Source organism: Temnothorax curvispinosus, unplaced genomic scaffold (assembly GCF_003070985.1).
Source record: "Temnothorax curvispinosus isolate PA1 unplaced genomic scaffold, ASM307098v1 QBEX01008049.1, whole genome shotgun sequence".
NCBI lineage: Eukaryota > Metazoa > Arthropoda > Insecta > Hymenoptera > Formicidae > Temnothorax > Temnothorax curvispinosus.
The window spans coordinates 73974-95442 of record NW_020217829.1 but is presented as its reverse complement, the minus strand read 5'-3'; the positions used below and the strand labels follow the sequence as shown (position 1 = coordinate 95442).

Sequence of the window (21469 nt, the reverse complement as noted above, 5' to 3'; positions counted from 1 at the left end):
GGCTATTCGCTTTCTCTAATGATCGAGAACGCGAAGTACGAAACGCGGCAATAATAATTTACAACTATCATTTCGCACCTCGATGTTCTCGATCGAGACTAAATCGTAAAAACTGAAATCGTCAGCGAGCAGTGATAGTGCGGTGTGCTTTTTCTTTTCTTTCTTTATTCAAAACCGTTAGATGTAACATCATCTAATTTTTGTCTAATTCTTTGTCATAAATACAGGGAACACAAAACAATTAATAGGTAAACAAAAAGCGTATGTACAAAATAAAAAGAAAATTCTTTCTAAATTTGCTTATCATGCTCAAGAACGTAATAATCGCTACACACCGAATCAAGGTTTCTCTTTCGTTCGTCTCTTTGATGATAGATCACTCTCTATCTTGGCATTCAACTTAATCGCCAAGTGACAGCCAACGTCGGTAATTATTAATTACCGTTATCGAACTGGAGCGCGCGCTACCCGCTCGTGACGATCATTCCGAAGAATTGATGAATCTCTCGACTCTCAATAAGCAAAATAACAAAAACGTTCGTCTGATTTCCATGCAGCTGTCAGCACGCGTGACAGCCGATCGTCTCTCTTCTAAAAGTATTTCTTTCTCTTTCTCCCTCTCTCTCTCTCTCTCTCTGTCTCCTTGCTTAAATACTTTTTTTGTCTTCAATACAAATCTACTTCCGTCTCTTTATCTCTTTCGGGCTATTCTTCATATCGAAGTTAATATATTAACCTAATATCGGGGACATTATGGAACAGGAAATGTGCTTTACATCAGATTACAATTCCAGGTAAATTTAGGGGGGAGGTTGAGGGTTGAGGAGATATAATAATATGCAGATCTTCGAAAGAGAGTCTTCGTCTTTTTCTTTTCTTTTTTTTGGCACGTCGCGACATCATCGATATTTCTCTCAACTGAAGGCTGCATGGTGGATCAGGCCTTCTTTTACACTCACAATGTCAACGACGAAACAATGTACTCCGTTCAGGTATTTCCTCTGTTTTTCTTTTGTGCACGGGTAGCAGAATGGCGAGACAATGACGGCGGGTATGTCATGCGCTTGCGAAATCGGGGTGACCGCTTGCAAATTACTGGTATTCAAATTAGTAACGCTCGGTTGCACAACAAATTGTGACGAGTTAAATTTTCGATTTCCGAATCAAAACTGTAAGCCGAAAATCCAGTGAAATTTAAATTCTTTTAAGACTCTGACAAAGATACAAATAATTTTGAAAGATATTTCTCTTTTTATATTTTTTTACTATCATATTACAAATGTGTATAATATATTAATGTCTCAATGTATCAATACTCTACAAGATGAGCGGGTTCAAAAAACGAGATTAATTCGCAATTGGCGGATATTCCTCGAAGATCGTAATTGTTTCTTTTTTTTTAATCATTTTTTTTTAATTCTTTCGGACTCGCTAAGTAGTCCCGAAAGTGGGCCAGCAGCGATGCGATTTCTCGCTTCAGCAACGCTCTCGCCCAGTCGAAACAAAGAGAAAGAGAAAGAGAGAGAGAGACGTACACAGAGGGGACGAAAACACTCATCAAGACAAAGGAACGGCCGAGTAATGCCGGGTATATTATTCGTCGCGCGGATGTTTAAGGAGCGCGTTAATTGCGCGTACGCGAAAACTGCCGCTAATTAGCATCGCTGAACGCGTCTCGTCTGTCGTCACTTAAGCCCGCGTCGCTCGCCCCAAAATCCGTGAAAACTGGCGCTAGATTATCCCTAATTTCCGCGCGCATATCCGCAGAATTTATTTCTGAAACACGTTTCGATTAATTATGCACTCGCGCGACTTTTCAATTAACTCAGCTGCTGCGAATAAAGGGTATTGTTGTACCGAAACAAGCGCGTGCAGTTGCACTTTTGAATAATATGATTATTTACGAGATATTATTGAAATATCACGCTCGCGAGTATTTTGAAGCAAATATTCGGATTACATTCGACGAATATAATCCATTTCAGCAGAGAGTTTCGATAATAATGATCCCTAATTTAATCTACAATAATTGAATACATGTTATATTTTATAAGAACCGTACTCAATCCGGTTTTAATCATTTTTAACGGGGTTAATTTGAGAATTATCACCTTACGTGATATTAATACTGGATTAATACATTATTATAAATTTTTTTCTGCGAATCCCTCAACACAAAATAATTTTATCGAATTCACGGAGAGATCTTCGAGGAGTTTTATTTTCTCTCTCTCTCTCTCTCTCTCTCTCTCTCTCTCTCTCTCTCTCTCTCAAAACGCGCGAATGCTTAATCAACCGCTCGTGATGCGGTCGTGGTGATATCGAATTCATCATGTAATTATATTTAATTATAAACAAGTGTGTCACCCCATTCGAGCGCAATCAACCTGCCTTGACACGAAATACGCGACGCGACCGATCCGATTTGGAGATGCGACACGCTACACAAGGTGCCTTCGAAATCGCCAATTACTCCTTTCCCAATTTTTAAGCGTGTACAGATAAACGTTTGTGATAATCGTTGCTAAATTTATTTATACATGCGTTTATCGCTCATATAATCGAAAATCGGAAAAGGACCGACGATTATGAGCGATTTTAAAGGCACATCATGTATATCGGTCACATGGCAAAATGTTGGACAAAATGTCAGTGGCACGGCGTATGTACATCATGAGGTAAACAAAGGGCGGTCAGAGAACCCAAGGTGAGACAGTAACGCAAGCAAAAGGCAATAATACTTGGTATTATAAAAAATATAGACTGGATCATGTACCTCTGCGAGCGAGGTCGCGCCGACTATAGCTGACTCTCGGTTCGTTCGGTTCGTTCAGGAGGCGTAACACGATTGGTAGTAGTAGTGGTAGCGGTAGTAGTAGTAGACGATAGCGGTAGTAGTCGATAGTAGCTGACAGTGGTAGATAGCTGAGTCGGTAGTGGTAGTAGTAACGTGTACGTATACGCGGCGCAGGGCGCTGGTTCGGCGATCGGCTTGCTCTAACTTGACGGCAGAATAAGCAAGAACGTACAATTGTTACACATCCAGCATTAGTTGCAAGTAACACTACTCAACAACACACACACACACACACACCTTGTAGAAGTTGCGACGATAACGCTACTTTAAGTATTGAGTGTCAAATCGACTGGCCCGAGACATATTTTCGTTAATGTCCCTATTCTACACGTTTTGGATAATGAGGAGACAATGAGAATAAAATCTAGACCGATTTTGTTCAAGGATTTTGCCGTAAGAGTCACGCCTAGATTTTCGAACTTTTCGCTATTCATAATTCCAGATAATTCGAAGAATCGATCCAATTACAGGCAAATTTATATATTGAATTTATAGTGAATTTTTCAGATGACTGTAATTATATTTGTTATTCGTAAATATTGCTCGTTGCTTAATACATCTTTATGCAGTAAATTTTTTAGAATAATATATTTTATAGACTTTGTTAAATATGTCAAAACCATTAATCACAGAAAACAATCTGCGACACAAAAAATCTAGACGTAGATATCTTCAATTTCGAAATCAGGGAGCCACGAAAGTTCAAGATTTTACGCTTCGTTTTTGTTATACTTCTACAAAAAGAAAATTAAATTTTGTTGAGTAGTGTAATCTGGGGATAAATATCACATAGTCTGTTACTATTAGAGATATGTCTCTTCGTCTCAATATCGCAGAGAGAAAACTAGAACGATATTCTAGAGTACAAACTTGAAGACTGTCCTAAATTACGCAAAACTCGAGTATTAGTAAAATGTTTAAATATTTAATAAAATTAAATTATACAGCGATAGCAAAAATGGATTTCTATTTGAATTATTTTCGTTGTGTCTCTTTTACATCTGTTATCGTATAATTTTCGTTGAGTTCATTGTTAAATAATGTGTGTGTCATACTGAGAATTTATAATGTCTCTCGGTAAACATCATAAAATATTGCCCCATCATTTTATGACGAAATAAATTGATTGCTCCAATTGATTATTCCGTTAATACGGTGCTTTCATTACTCTTAATAAATTTTCCTACCCTGAAATGCGATAAATTTAAACGCGTAAATGTGAAACTGTCTTCTTATTTATAAACATCGATTAACACTTTTTGAAAATTTACAGAGAATTTGTAATAGACTTCAGAATAGAATTTTCATAATTTCATATTTTAAAAAATACCTAAAGAGAGATATTTTACATTATTACAAATTGAACGGAAAACGATAACGTTCTAATAATTCTAAGAAATACACTACGAATTTGTCAGAGAGTGTACACGTGAAAAGAAACAGAAAATACGAAAAAACAGTATACATACTTGTGTACCTTTCACATCCACAGCTTTAAAATATCGTTCTAATTTTCCGTTCGGCGATATTGATAACTATCAGTTCCTTATCTACTTGATTTCTGCTCCTCCGCTATATCGAGAGATCACATATATAGCGATTGTATCACAGTGGGCCGACAGGGTTACGTGAGAAATGCACATATATCTTAGACTTTATATCTTATTTTTCCTCGGAACAACGTCAAAAACTACGACAGCGTCCTTTGTGGACGTCAGCAAGAGGATCGCCAGGACGGAAGGCCCCCCCCTTTTTCTTTTTTTTCCTTTCGACTCGTCTCTCCGTCTCTGATCGATTTTGAAATTTACTCTCTCCCTTGTTACGCGCGCGTTGAAAGACTCAGCCGGCTCTAGTCAGCGCTACTCTTCGAACACCCGATATATTCCGCTCGTGCTACTCGATTGCTATTGATAAGAAACACTGTGCGCCCCTCTATGAACTCTCTTGGGAATTATTAGCCTGTCTGTTTTTTTAAATCTAGGATTTAAGATATAGGATCGCGATGTGGGAGACGCACGAGTGCGCGGGAGGGGAGATATCGATTTCTTTAATATTAATTTCGAGGGACGGTAAAAGAGGGAGCGTTGAAAAAGTTTTCTCTTCTTTTTTTTTCTCTCTTTATTTTTAATTCTCTCGGGTATTTCTTTCGTCGATCAGTTCTGGTGATTTTCCTGTATACGAAAGAGGGACTTTTATGGGTCTATATATATCATATCGCATGTTCCAAAATTACAGAAGCTATTACAACTGTGTATAATATTTTGATGAAGCAAAATTGTCTCCTCGTTCCTCGCTATTTTCCACTATTTTCCAAATAATCAACATAAAAATCTCACGAAGTCCCGCTAAATTAAACTTTTAATCAATCTTGTTTTCTGATCTTCTTCGGTAGTTTTGGAACAAAACGCGTGTACCGATCGGCCAAGGGCGATTCGCGTGGATGTCGCTCTACGATGTGGCTTACCTCGCGAAGCTCTTGAACGCCGCGGATTGCGGATTTATACAGAGCGGCACTCGCGACGTGTTCAGCTGCTCCGCTATAAATTTGTGCATCTCCTCTGAAACAGACAACGACGTACCGGTATATATAAGTGAATGACGGGAGGCGGGACGTTGATGGCGCGATATAGTTTCCCGCGGTCGAGATAACGACACTCTGAATAACGCTATGCTTTATATTCTCATACGCGGTCAGCGCTAAACGCAGATAAATTATCCTCGCTCTCGTCGGTGTTGTATGCGTATATATGTACAATTTTATTTTTTTTATTTTATTATTTTAATCAGTATATATATTTATTATCACAATCGTTATTAATTAAAAGAAAAAAGAACTAGAGACTTCTAAATACCTCTCTGTACGAGAACAGTTTTTCAAAATTTCATGTAATACTTTTAAATTTTACAAAGTTTTTACGTGCTTCTGTTAATCGTTGTATGTTAACGACTAAACTTGCGAAAGTCGCTAAACTTTTATTTTAAACTGAGCCGGGACAAAGGAATAATGACAGCGGTATTTTTTTACTCTACTTATTGGATCCGCCATTCCTCTCCGCTTCATCGTTGACGATTATAGCAGCGAGGAAAGATACCCAAGAGCCCCACGGTTTTCAGCGACCAGGCGCTGCGCTGAGATAAACCATGATTTATCGTGACACGCACACATGCGAGCGTGTTTATCGCGGTTATTGTTCTCGAATAGCGCAGGCACGTGCCTGAGATACTTACCGCGTACGTCACTACCCACGATACGCGCGATATTCCCTGAGACATATATTCTCGAAACAATATATTGGCTTCATTCTACAATTTGTACCGCAAAAATGAACCTCCAACTGCCAATCGCACTTCGTGAAAGATTTGACGTAAAAAGTCAATTAAATATCGACGTGAAAAAAAAACGGTTGTGGTCAAATAGTCAAATATCAAAAGTTTTCTGCTATAAATAGCATTCTAAATAAATCACGCAAGTAAATTTAAATCTTATTTATCATTGAATAAATTAAATTTACTAGTCATTTAAGAAAATATAGAAAAAGATATTTTCAATATTTGTTCCATGACCGTCGCAAAATTCATGTTATTATTAAATGTTGCGTAATATCTTCGTGAATGTTCATAAATATATTTCCCGCTAGATAAAATGCTCCAAAGACACGGCATTCGCGCAACATTTTTTCCTCGTTTTTCTTGGTCTCTTACATCGAATCTTCGACGCGGCAGAATTTCTCACCTTTCACTTGCTGCACGCTCGTGAGCTTTCGCTCCCAGAGATCGTCGAACGGATGGGCGGCCGATGGCTCGAAATCCACCCTGTACTGTCTCATGCCGGCGCTCGTCGTGTAACAGCATGTGCACATGCACGAATGATATCGAAGCCGACCCTCGTCCAGATAAGGATGCGCCAGGGCGTCCACCACAGTGATCCTCTTGTCCTGCGTAGCACAATAATTGTTGGGGGAGAACGTCGATAAATATATTATAAAATGAAAGCCAAATTCGGGCTAAACGAGAATCTCAGCAATCGTGAATAAATAGAGTATGAATTGGTCATTCGTTTTGGTCATTTTCAATATAAATAAATACAATTGAATTTATAGTTAAAATTGACAATAAAACGTGAAATCCATGACAGCACTAATTATTATTGATTGAAGCAATAAATAAATTTGCGGAGAGAAATAGTAGTTTCATAAAAAAAAAAAAAAAAAAAAAAAACGGTATGATTGATAAATATAATTGTGAAATATTTTTGTCGATAAAATAAAGTAAACTAAATGCTCTCCGTGTAAAAGTAAAAAGTTCTAAGAAAATTTTTGAGTTTCCATAATTTTACGTATAAAAATTATGTAAATTAAAATTAAAACTAATTTACCGAATAAAATTAAATAAAATCAAAATAGGGAATAAGATCTGAAATAGTGAAAAAAAATTTATTTTTGCGCGAGACAAACTTACAGGATCGAAGACTAGCATCTGGCAGAGCAAGTGGACGGCCTCGTGCGTCGCCTGGCTGCTAAGATTATACAGGGTCGCGAGCGACGGCGGCTTCTGCGCCCTTCTCAGCATGTGAGACTTCGCGCCCTCGCACGCATACCTCATCTCCTCGAGAGTGGGCGAACCCAGCAGCTCCGTGATTAACTCGAGCTGCGATCAAGAAAGAAGGCGCATTTTTTTCATTGCTTACACCGTTAAATTCGTAGTGCCAAATTATACTCAATTTAAGTCATTTTTAATCATTCCTACAGGACGCCACTGCTCCTACTCAATATGTCGTTAATTTAACTAAATGCTGTTTTGTGTTAAAATAATAAATTTCGACACACACAATAGTTAAAAATAACAAAATGTTATTTAACTCAAGGTATTGGTTCAAATTTCACCCTTTATTATTTAAGAGTGTAATCGCGAAGTGATTTCTTCCACGAGTGACGTAAAGTACTCGCGGTAACTCTCTAACTCTCTGACTGAGATATCTCTCTACTGATATCTCGCATAGCCGGGATTATACGCCAGGTTCAACGTGTGACGTGAGGCCCTTCATCCTGAGGAAAGACGCAAGTCGAATTTTTCGAGAGGTCCGCTCCGCTCACCTGTTGCACGGGGCTTTGGGCCTGGAAGAGGATCCGCCGGCGTAGGAGCTCGCCGAAGATGCAGCCGACGCTCCACACGTCCACCGCGGCGGTGTAGTGCCGCGCGCCCATCAGGATTTCCGGCGCGCGATAATACTGTGTCACCACTTCCTGGGTCATGTGGACGTTCTGGTCGGGTTCCGCCACCCGGGCCAACCCGAAATCACAGATCTGGAGAAAGAGGACACGCTAGTAACGCTTGGCTGTTCGACGTAAATAGAATAGACTAGGTAGCTAAATTTAGAATATCGCTCCTATTTGGGACAAAGCATTTATGTGGGTCAAAAAGATCCTCCGCTATCTGTATTTTCTCATCGTCGAGTTCAATCGGAGGAAATATGTTTCTGTTGTTAGAGGCAAAGAATCGTATCTCCATTATTATGAATTGAGAGAAAACAAGGTTTAAAGTTTTAAATAAAAAAATAATGTATTTTTTACATTTAAAGTAAAAGTAACAACTTGATTTATTTTAATAAAGTAATTTAACTGACATATTTAATAGTACAACTGCCACGCTGTACCTAGTTTAAAAATTAAGAACTATATATAAAAATTTTTAATACGACTTTTCCTAAACATTGTATCCTAAGAACTAGTAATAATAGACATAAGACGCTTTACCATTATACAATTTAAGGACCTATTATATTGAAAACTGTATATTAACTCCATTTTGACAAAAACTAGAGATACGATTCTTTACCTCTAAGGTACAGATTTATGTTCAAGATTAACATTTAGATTCTGAGATATCTAGATCGAGACTCACTTTTAGCACGCAATTGCTGTTCACTAAGAGGTTCCCGGGTTTAATGTCCCTGTGGAGAATTCGGGCCGAGTGAAGGTACTTGAGGCCTGAAAGCACAACAATATGTCGCAAATTATAAATCTATTTTAATTATAATCTCTTCAAGTTTTAAAGATAAATATCAATAAAATATCAATTATGTTTTTATTGTCAGATAAGAAATACGCAATAAGAGATATAAGATATTAGATATATCAAAAAGTTTTTAAAGATCACTGAAGAATTCAATCATACTCGAATAATAGAAAATATTTGCGAATTTCGGATAATTTCGTTTAGAAAAACCGTCGGCGTTAAATTCGATTCGCTCGCCAGTCAATTTGACGGGAACAGCAGCAACGTCACCGAGCATCGATGAAAATTAATCACGAGGACGCGGGGCTTTTTATCGATCGTGAAAATTGACACGAGATCGCCGCGTCGCCGTCGTCTCGCTCGTGCGAGACTGCGAAAATGATAGTGATGGAAGAATTTTTCTCGGCGGCATGACAAGCTGACAAAACATCAGAGACGCCGTTGCTGTGACATGACACGTTGCGTCGGTCGCGTCGACGTGAACCCAATTTTCGTACCGATGAAAATTCACGCCCGACTCTCTCTCTCTCTCTCTCTCTCTCTCTCTGCTGATGAAAATTCGGGGCACTTCGGGACGGTGATTATATTAGGCTTAATCAAAAATCGGTTATTATTTTGTCGAAAATGCCCGTCGATGAAATTCGGGTCGCGCGGTATTCCGCGCAAATGCGATGAATAATAACCGAATTTATTTCCTTAATGGAACAATGCGAAACGTAAAAATTTTTATGGATCCGTTGCAGCTTAATCCATGTATTGTATGTGCGAATTTTATTTAATATTTAACTAATAATTTAATATTTTAAATAACATTTAACACTTAAGAAAAAAACGTAATGACAAGTCTAAGAGAATTACAAGAATAAAAATTTACAAAAGATCGAGAAATTTAGAAAAAATGACTTTCTAATATAAAAAATTGCAACTTTATAATATCATAAACTTGGTATAATTAACTTCATGATATTATTAAAAAGTAAACTTCTATAAATTAAAAAATTTTCAAACTTTCCGATTTTCTCCAGGCTTTTTTAATATTCTCATTATAAAATTTGATATACTTAATTTTAAAATTTATCTTATAATATAAACCTGAGATTATACGTAACGTTGATATATTATGACTGAAAATGTATAATTATTTCTATAGTTTCCATTTTGGATTTTGCAGATGATGACAATGACGATAATGACGATGACAAGAGAGGCAGGTCTCTCGAAGCTCGAATTAATTATTTATAGCATGCAGGAATTTAACAGCCGATAGACTGCTTCGTTAGGGGAAAGGTCGGACAAGTTTAACGGTAAACTGTAACGTTATTGATTGGTACTCTCTAAATCTCACAGAGTGGTTTCGCCACTAATATATTAGAGAGATTGCGACAGTCATTCCAAAAGAGAGGGTTGTCACTCTAATTTGAGTAAATGCGGGCACTCATAAGGTAGGAGTGGATTTTTCACCCAAATTTTTAGAGCGACGCGATATACAATCACAAGTTATAGTGAATCACGATTCACTAAAAATCGACGACTGATAAATGACTCTAACAAAGTAAAAGTTTCTACTCAAAATTGTAGAGTGACGTAATTCATTCTTATACACTGATCTAACTGCAATCGAAAAAAGTGCCCTTTCACTCTAATGGAGTGCGATTTCACTCCAACTTATAGAGCGCAATTTTTATACTCTTTCTTAGAATGGCGAATCACTCGATGTGCACAGGCTCATCTTTCACTTTTCATTACACTTGCATTTCACTCCTTTTGAGTGATATTTCATTTTTTACTCTTCGATTTTTAGAGAGTAAATATCGTAAACGGGATGATGTCGATAGAAGCAGTGTTTCAAATCGATCGCATTCTTCGCTCGTTTTATAAATACACAAGTGACGCACATGGCGCTTTAATCAGCACTGATTCAATTAGTCGATATACGAAGCGTTCGAGAAAGCGACGTGATCTCTCTTCTTTTCTACATTTCTTGAATTAGTTTATTTTTTACGGTAGAAAATCGGCCTAACTCATAGAGAGGTTTCGCAAGAGCTTATTCTTCTGTTTGCCTTTGTTTTCTCGCCTTACTTTAAGGAAGCGATTTCTCTCCCGCGCAAGAATGGTGAAACGTGGAGAGGTGAGAAATGGCACGGTAGGGTAGCGGCCGAACAGGGCCGTAACGAGATTCTTTCAGTTGTTTCCCGATCCATCCCTGTCAACGAATCGACTTTACTGTTCGTTTACGTTGTTTCAGAAAGTACATTGAAAAAAGACCCGGTGTGTGTATTTTAAGGTGCAACATATTGGCAGTTAGTTCGAAGAACGTTCGATTCAGTCTTCCCCGTTCTTTCGCGACGTTCATTGAAATTGAAAGAAGACCGTCAGGCAACAGATCGTTACGATGCGACAACAAGTTATCGGAAAATTCATTATTACGGAATATCCTCGCAGACGTGCGTGATGAAATAAAATTATATAGAAAATAAAGCGGTTTACTGACCTACTAGCGGTTGGACCATGGTCTATTTGAATTCCCAGATATATCTGGTAATTTACATAATTTTTTACACGCACGTAATGTCTAAGCCTGCTATTTCATGTGTCGTACAACAAGCTTTGTCGGGCCTTACTAATTGGCTACATTGGCTACAAGATAGAAGATTTCTAGAAACTCGAGACTTGTCTATCCCGCAATTAACATGCTTAAAAAATTTGTCATACGACATATGAAATATCAACCTAAAACTGTAGGATCACTTCTGGAATCGTGTCGAATCACACACACGATCGGCCCTGAATGTGAGTCGTGCCGCGAGCGCATTCGGGTCTCGATCTTCGCGGCAATAAAACTCGGTAATATTGCCGAGGGGGTAATCCATCGTCTGGGGGGTGGCTGGCGACACCGGGGAGCGTGTTCGCCTCGTAATTAAAGTCCCTCGGCCGGGTTTGCGGTATAGCCGCTCTTATTATCGTATCCGTTCGCACGCGATTAACTCGCATCCCGAAAGCTCTCTCTCTCTCTCTCTCTCTCTCTCTCGTCAAGCCGGAATCTTCACGTGCACTTGTTTAAGCAGCGTGAAAAATTCATTTAGCCGTGCCAAGCTGCACCGCGGCTTAATCGAATGTTAAATTATTACAGATGAATTCGTATTTCTTTCCGTCTTCTTTCCGGCGAAAAAAAAACCGTGTTTAAAAGGAAAAGTCGATAGATGACCAACCAGTGGATAAATGCATGCAAATATTTATAAATCAATGAATTTTAGAGATCATATATTAAGACTAAATCACCAGCGTTCTGTAATTTCTCGTTCATTGAGCAAGAAATTGAAAGCAAAGAAGCTACTGAAAACTGCGAAAAAGCTATTGAAGCTGACAGCTATTGAAGCTAAAAAATTTTGATGAATCTTAAGTATATCAAAAATAAAACTTCATTTTTTGTTAAAAGATTAAAGGTTCAAGCATTAAAGGTTTAAGCATTAAAATATTTAATCTTGAACTTTTTAAATATATTAAAGATCTAAAAATGTTACAGAAAGGAAAGAAATTCTTCTGAGAAATATACAGAGAAATACACATCTTTTACAAACATCGCACAATATTTTAATAGCATGTTTTTAAACTGAACTAATTAGACTCGAAAATCCCGATATGCAAACGTCGAGATCATAATAGGTTTTTAATTACGTAATACAATAAAAAATTATATAATATAGTTATTAATATAATAAAAAAGATAAAATATTATAAGCGATCAAAACTAGTCAATGATATTGTGCAGAATTCGCACATTTAAGCCTCTTAATTAGTTTCTAGTTAATCTGCCGCGCGAATTGCATTCTATTGAAACATTATACGGCGAAACATCTTGTTAGTCTGCATTTGCGATATTGTGTCAATCACGCGTTATAAGTCAGCTTTGTCGCTTGTCCACCACCATCGATAAAATCCCGGCGAGAGCCGGAATAAATCCGTGAATTCAGTTATACCGAGCAATTAATTAGCCGTGCGCGTGCGGAAACGCCTGCTAATTAAAGTCCATCAGCGAGCCACTTATGAATATCCCAATTATTTAATGTCCTTTATCAACGAAATTAGCCGACTCGCGTACTCCCTCTAATCAACGTGATTTTACGCGCGCGTCATTTCGCCACGACGATAAACGTGATCACGATGCAAAAACGGTTATTTTTTCCGATTAACGCAAAAGGAAAAAACGTGACAAAGGAAGCCAATTAATGCTGACCAAGCTACGGACAAGTTTTCCGATGAAGGGTTACAGTTATTTTCATTTGACCTGGTGTGTATTGGATCGCGCTTCTTCTCTCTCTCTCTCTCTCTCTCTCTCTCTCTCTCTCTCTCTCTCTCCCACATCCTATGTAAACTCAATTAATTTAATTGGACACATCGTGCTAATTAATCGACGAGTGCAATGGATGTGACAAAATGTTCAAATGACGTCGAAAAAAATTAGTGGAATTTTTCACGAAAAGCCAAATTGATACGAAATCCTGACACGATCTTCTCGGATTCATACTTTTATTCGTTAATATATAAATAAGAAAAATGATTATCACTATTATATTTATTAACAGGAGAGAACTCTTAAAAGGCATAAAAGAGCATGAAAAACCGGTCGCGTAGGTTTATTCTCGTCTAAAGTGTCGGCATTTTTTGTAACTATTCATGAATTACCGGTACGATCCGTCTGGTCCGTCCGCTCGTGTCATCCACGATGGAAGAAGGTTGCCGACAACCTTGGGCAAGACCGAGTCTCCCGAAGAGAGGCCTTGACTTTCGTACGCCGATAATCAAGGAGTCGCTCGACCTCGCTCGTCGGCCAAATGAGAAAGGAAATAAAGAATTCAGCCAACGAGAACGCCATAATGTCAGGTGCGATGAACCCGACAATGACGGCCCGGCCGGAGCAAAATCTGATTCCTGATCTCGGTGATGAGGTTTTCAACTCGAACACTCGAAAAGTAGTTCACCATTTTGAGCGTCATTATTCTAGCTTGATTTTTTTTGAATATTTTGAATTTTTAATATTTTTAAATATTTTTTTGAATAAATTATCAAAATTTCATGCGCATTGAGTGAAGATTATTTACCGAGTTACATTCCATTTAATAAATAAAATACGATATAAGAATGCTGGAGTATTATACGAATATAATATTTTATCTCGCGTAATATAATTTCATAATATATTTACATAAAATTTTATTGTATAAATATTTAATATAATTTCGGTATAACTGAAGTTCTACTTTTCAAATATCCACACGATGAGATCGCGGGTATTGGAGCATCGCGCCGCGCCGTCGCGCGAACGCGGCCGGCGCGGCGCGGCGTCGCGACGCTATACTCGCGGTTTATTTTGATACCCGTGTCCCGCCGCCACGTCATCGAAATCACGCCACTGTAAACAAGAAGCCTCGCACCACGCGAACTTATTTTCAGCGAGGCCGATAACCGCGTTATACGCGCGGCAACCACCTGAGATTGTCTTGGCAATAGCGCGCAGCCGAGCTTCTATTTGTTCAAGCTGACAAATCTATTTGTACTCGTATTATCTCGAAACTTACGAGGAAAGAGATTCATAAGCGCACGGGAATCGTTACTCTCTGAAAGTCGAACAGTGAAATATCACTCAAAACGAGTGAAATGTAAGTTGAACGAAAAGTAAAAATTGAGTGATTCGCCACTCTAAGAAAGAGTAAAATTTGCGCTCTATAAGTTGGAATGAAAGGGCACTCTTTTCGAGTGCAATAGATCAGTGTCCATAGGAGTGTATTAGGTACTCTAGAATATCGAATTTTGAGTGAAAAATTTCACTGTGTTAGTCATTTATCAGTCGATCTTTAGCGAATCGTGATTCACTATAGCTTTAGTGAAATCGTATCATTCCGGTAGAGTAACCGCTCTAAAAATTTCAGTGAAAAATTATGAGTGCCCGCATTTACTCAAATTAAAGATGACAACCCTCTTTTTTGGAGTAACTATCGCAATCACTCTAATATATTAGTAGTGAAACAACTCTATGAGATTTAGAGAGTAAACGCGGACATTCATACATTAGAACGTCGAACTCCCAGTCGTCCTTCCTCGCGGAGTCGGTAGAATCGCGAAAGCGGGATCGCTTGGCAAAAAAAAAAGAGAAGTTCGCGTTGAGAACTTCGAGAACGACGCGGGAAAGTCCGTTAATGGGCAGTAATCGACCCGGCGCGCGATTAATCACCCCGTCGCGTTAATCCGCGCCGAGTAATTTATCTCGCGGCGAGGAGATAGAAAAGGATTCGTATAATGAGCGCCGCCGCGCGGCTTCCTGTCACGCGTCAGAGTTCGCGAAGTGTGTCTTAAATGTTGGACGGCTCTTGCCCGTCGAGCCGTAACAACGTGGCACAATACCGCCGCTAATACCACCGTGGCGTAGCATGGCGGGAGCGATGTGCTCTCGGTGATCGGTGAGCTTTTGCACTTCCGTCGAAATTTCGTTCGTCGCTCCGTAAAGTTTCCTCTCGCTCTTGTACCGCAAACGCGCACAAAAGCGTGCCAGCGCTCGTCAATCCTTTTCAATTTCGGGACTTCGTCGTACATATAACAAAGTTACGCTCCCGCAAATTAAGAATTTAAACTATAAATTCAAAAATTTGAAAATTAGAACAGAAGTCTGATAAATCTTCAAAGATTGAAAGAAAAAATCTTTTTTATGTGTAAAACAATTGATAATTTCATAATTATTTCACTACGCATTCTCGCTTTTTTTAATATAATGTAATTTCTGATTATCTTTTGTTTATACAATAATCTATTTATATCCGTTAGTAATTGGTAATTGGATAATTTCACCTGTTCGGCCAACTGGCGTACGTCGTATTATTCCGTTTAATGAAAATGTCGTGTAATTTACGATATCATGGTTTCTATCGCGCGTTTGATTAAGGATTCAACTCCGCGACATGCATATATAACCACCGTCGTTCTCAGAATATTATCCTTGATCGATACACCTGTTGTCGATTAAGTCAATTCCGGATCGAAGTTGAATTTAATTAGCAACACGCACGCGCGTACTCATGTACGTTGGCATCGCATCGACCCGCTTCCGGCATGCGTCTCGCCTTCGTACCTCGTAGCACATCCGTGTACCGTCAAATTAGATCGTTATAGACTAGCATATCATGAACTACGTCTTACTAAAGGTATAAGACATAAGTCAAAGACATAAGATCTCCTGAGGGCACGAAGAGTCAAATTGCATATAGGTATAGGTAAGGAAAGGAAAAAGTGTTGGATTCTTATCGCATGGCCTTATATCAAATTTATAGTTCATATATAACAAAAGTGTCAACCAATTTTTATTTTATTCTTTCTTTATCGAAAATATTGTATAATGCATAGATACTTTTATTTCTTCGCAACTTATAAAAATTATATCAATATATGTAAATTATTGCATTATCAAATAATACGTATAAAATGTTCTCAATAATAATAATCATAAAACGTTTTCAATAAAAAAAATAAAATAACAAGTTTTTAATATAAAATAAAGACTGAAGCTGATGGAATTAGCGATGTTTCGGGCGAAATATGGCGTGAGAAATCGAACCCAAAAATTTGATCCACTGTCGCTATTGCACGTGGCTCGCGCACGTGCAACGAAAACTCGAAGCCAAGAGGGTTCGCCCTGGCGAAGTTCCAGCCGATTTAATGTCGGTGCTTGTTAACGTACAATGTATAGAATATTGTAGAAGAACGACAGGCAACTGAAGAAAATGTGAGCTAATATTTGCTCTTAAGAGCAGGACTTTGAATTATTAACTTCGACGACTTCTGGCTTCGACTCGAGGCGGCGATTCGGGGGAAATTACGATCCTCATTAATTCGCGGATCGCGAATTAACAAAGACTAATTGTAGCATAGAAATTTGTCCATATCGGTTGTTCAATTAAGTCAATAGTAAAGTTTGAAAAATTGACTTTCTTGAAATTTATTGAAATTCATAATTAATTGTAATTATAATTGTAATTGCAATGAACAATATTTATCGCAATTAGGGTTAAAATTATTGAACTTGTAATGATAATGCAGTCACGTGCAAATGAAATAATCATAAAAAATCATACAATTTTATCGTAATCACCGCAATCTGATGATTACAAAATATATCAATAACGAATTATATTTCGACAGATTTTTATCCGTTTAATACTTAAACTGACGACGCAAACTGATTTCTATTTCCTTTGACTTCGTGTCGATGCAGAAACATCGAAGTAAAAACGTTATCCCGCTTGCTCGCCCGCAAAATACGCCGGATATTTAATTAAATTATTTCGTCTCTTTCTTCCTCAGCCTCTTTCTCTTCTTTTCTCTATCGCTTTATGTTATACGTCACACTTAACTGTGAACGAGATTATACACGTGTAATCCGCTCATTAGGTTTGTTTGACGTCGATCGCAACCACTAGCAAGTAGTACGAGCGTACAAATCGACGAAGTCAGACACACCGCGCGACACGTGTCACACTCTCTCTCTGCGCGGAAATTACTATACTACTACTACTACTACTACTACTACTACTATTACTATTACCACCACTACAAATCACTCTATAGAGTATGTGATTTCGTGATAATTTCGAGTGAAAAATATCGCGCTAAAGTGTATCTTGCTTATTATAGGGAAAAATTATTTCATAATTTGAAATCTTATATTTTCTTAAGAGATATTACGAAATATATAAAAGTATTATGTGGAAAGCCATTTTCTTTGAAGATAATGCCAAAAGTTGGGGAATAGAGATTTGCATAATGTAATTGGAGTATTTCATATTTTCCCGCACCTTTTTTAAAATTTTTGAATTAGTGTAATCTCCGAAAAACGATTAGTTTTTTTGCGAAACTATTAGTAACTGACAAAAGCGATACCAAGAACAATTTATTTAAAATTTAATTCATCAAATTCCCGGTATATCTTTAATGGTTGGCAAAAGGTCTTCGACGTTCAAAATTAATAAAGTCAATTAATTAAATTTAGATCAAGCAATTCAAGAATACATAATAAAGTAAGAAGATCCACTCTCGAACACAATTTTACGATGCAGTTCTCGTCGAGATTAAGTTCAATTCTTTACTAAATTCTCCGATACTGTTTATCCGTCTAAAAATATATTTCCCTTCCTTCCGCTTTCTCTCTTTGGAACGATATCGGTTGCTCTTGTTGCGAGATATCGATTTGTTGTTACACAATGTTGGCACACGGCGCGCCCACCTTCTCGATGGATTAAAAAGAGAAACGCGCGCAATTTCTCTTCAAAAGGATATTGCTCCTTAATTAAAACGTCGCGACGGGCAGAAAGGAGGGGGCAGAGGGAGGAGGTAGGAGGACACAAGACGAAGGAGCAGAGGAGTGGCGAGGTAGTTAGAGGAGAAGCCAGAGCCGAGACCGGATGACGGGGTCCGGGGTCACGGATGGGCGGCGGCAAGACTGGTTTCGGACCAGTCAAGAGAAGAAGAGCTCGCTGCTCTCTCTGCTCTATCTGCCTGAGCTTTGTACGTCGCGTTATACTGGGTGGGAAAGTCCGAAATAGCCTAGTCGTCCGTGAGAAGATCGGATTATGATCTCCCTAACGAGAATCATCGTCCTCTTCGTACTTCTTAATATTGTCGATGCAGGTAGATGTTGCGCTACGACTGGCCTTTCTTATTTCTTAGAGAAGTTTTCTCTAGAGAAAACAGAGCACAAACTTAGATGAAACATGAAAGAAAGAAAAGTACAAAGAGACTATCACGTTGAGCGATTGACGATCGAGGGGTTGTTATAAAGTTTCCTGTATCACTAGGACACCTTGTCTTATTTTACTTTCGAAGCTTCGAGTTAAAACGCTGAAAATTTCACGTCTAAGACCGCAAATGCGATTGACGATTCGCATACGATTAACCTTACCGGACACGTAAAAAACGCGTCCCGCTTTCTGATTTAGCATCTCCGTGAAATCTCTTGAGATTTGAACCGTTGAAGTATACAAAAGCTCGAGCGAACCCGAAGGACGGGGTCCGGGTCTGACTCGAACGGACGTTGACCCAAGCACAGAGAGCGGTCCTGTCCGCGATTGGTTTTTCAAAAGATCAGCTGCTCACCATTCGGCAAGTGCGCAATTCTGAGCAAATGCGTGAATAGCAAATGCAAGATTATCCTAGCAATCTTGGTCCCGATTTTCACGCTGTGCGAAACGCTAGAAATTACGTATAAATCCAAGTTATAGTTTAACGAGATTATCAATATTTGTATTACGAGTATTGTATTCTAAAATTCCATTAGAACGTTAATTTTCGTAAATTTAATTTCAGAAAATTACACTTATAATTGCGACCATTTTCTACTTTATAATTGTATAATTAAAGTAGGAAAATCATGGCCAGTGTCTTTCTTATTATTTTATTTCTCACTTGATTCATTCGTTATTTATGTAAAAAATCCCCGATATCTTCAAGATAATTTCACATGGCTCACATATTTCACCTCGACAGTCATTCCAATCACATTACGTTACATCAAGATACTATTTCTTTTCGCGCTTGCTCACGAGTGTATCGAAGACAGTAATTTCAGAAGTAACTCTATCTCGTCGCGGCGGGAGACAGAAAACAAAACGAGAAAGAGAGAGAGAGAGAGAGAGAGAGAGAGAGAGAGAGAGAGAGAGAGAGAGAGAGAGAGAAACGGGATGAAGACATCGCCGTGACAAAGCAGGAAAAATCTTGATAATGAGAAAACGAGGAAAAATTACTATTCGCGGCGGTGAGTTATGTGAACCTGGAACCCCACTTAAAAAAAAATGATTTTTCAATACAGAAAATAATAGTATTTCGTTTGTAGTTAATTGTAGTGAATTTACTTTTGTTTGTAGTTGTACCGTTTGCGTAATAGTTGCGTGTGAACAGTTCGCCAACTGTTAACTTTGTTAATTATCAAGATTTCTTAATTTCGTTTGTTCTATATGATTCAGAATCGTTTGTAGTTATTTGTAGTGATTTTACTTTCGTTTGTAGTTGTATCGTTTAAAAGTTACGATTGTTTAAACAATTCGCCAAGAGTTCACTTTGTTAATTATTAAAATTTCCCAAATCTGTTTTTTTCTATGTGCTTCAGAATCGTTTGTAGTTGTTTGCAGTAATTTTGCTTTTGTTTATAATTGTACCGTTTGAATAATAATTGTGTTTAAACAATTCGCCTAGAGTAAACTTTGTTAATTATCAATATTTCTTAATTTGGTTTTTTTTTTATATGATTCAGAATCGTTTGTAGTTGTTTGTAGTGATTTTACTTTTGTTTAAAATTGTACCGTTTGAATAATAATTGTGTTTAAACAATTCGCCTAGAGTAAACTTTGTTAATTATCAATATTTCCCAAATCTGTTTTTTTCTATGTGCTTCAGAATCGTTTGTAGTTGTTTGTAGTAATTTTACTTTTGTTTACAATTGTACCGTTTGAGTAATAATTGTGTTTAAACACTTCGCCAAGAGTAAACTTTGTTAATTATCAAAAAGAACTGATAAACAAGGTCAAATTTTGCATCGCAATGGATAATCTATAAAATCTAATCTATACAAATTCTTTTTTAAATCCTAAGAAATACGAACATAATTATCATTTATCCGAAATGGTGGAAAAATTGCGAAAATGGTGCATTACGATATCAGACTTTAATATTGGTTTACATAGAAATCAACTGTCTGCTTTAAAAGTATTTTTTTTATTTTAAAACATTTTTTTTCAGTTTCTAATTTTTTTATTGATTTAAAATTTAATATTTATTTAATTCTTTTAAAACAATTAATAAATTAATAATCACAATAAAAAAATCGATAACAGTTAATTATTAGAAGCAAGTAACCAGTGTTCACACATGTTACCATGGAAGTAATACGTCACATATCGTGAGTTTCTTTTATGCGTGGCTAGACTAAGGGCTATTCCAGAATACGTTAGCTACTCATAAATGTCATAAATAAAACAGTATTTGGTTTATATTCAACTTAAAAAAAATTAAATTTTTTATAATTCGTATATAGAGCAGATAGTTGGTTCGTATGTATAAACCAATAATAAATTCTAATACTTTAATACGCTATTTTCTATTTTCATAACTTTCCCACCATTTCTCGAATAAATGGCTGATATTTTCCTATTTCTTAGGATCTAAAAAAGGATTTTTAAATATTAGTTTAGGTTCCATCAGGATGTGTGCAAAGTTTGGCCTTGTTTACCGGTCCTTTTTTCTCAAATCTGTTTTTTTTTATGATTTATAGTTATTTGTAGTTATTTCAATAATTTGTAGTTATTTGTAGTAATTTTGCTTTCGTTTATAATGGTATTATTTTAAAATTATGATTGTTTAAACAATTAATTAATAATAAACTTTATTAATTATCAAGTTTTTTTAAATCCACTTTTTCTATGTGACTTAAAATCGTTTGTAGTTGTTTGTAGTTATTTTGCTTTTATTTGTAGTTGTATCGTTTAAAAGTTACGATTGTTTAAACAATTTGCCAAGAGTGAACTTTGTTAATAATCAAGAATTTTTATTTTTGTTTTTTTC

The 21469-nt window shown here is 37.2% G+C and overlaps 1 protein-coding gene across 1 annotated transcript in view; it reads right to left on the bottom strand.

Annotated features, from left to right (window-relative positions):
• Positions 1-21469, bottom strand: part of LOC112457660 (serine/threonine-protein kinase NLK) — a 60006-nt gene that overhangs the window by 4644 nt on the left and 33893 nt on the right. The window contains exons 5-9 of the mRNA XM_025020837.1: positions 8759-8844; positions 7951-8160; positions 7316-7504; positions 6591-6792; positions 5322-5415 (exon numbers count right to left, since the gene is read on the bottom strand). Coding sequence (XP_024876605.1) covers positions 5322-5415; positions 6591-6792; positions 7316-7504; positions 7951-8160; positions 8759-8844 — 781 coding nt within the window. The remainder of the gene's footprint in view (positions 1-5321; positions 5416-6590; positions 6793-7315; positions 7505-7950; positions 8161-8758; positions 8845-21469) is intronic.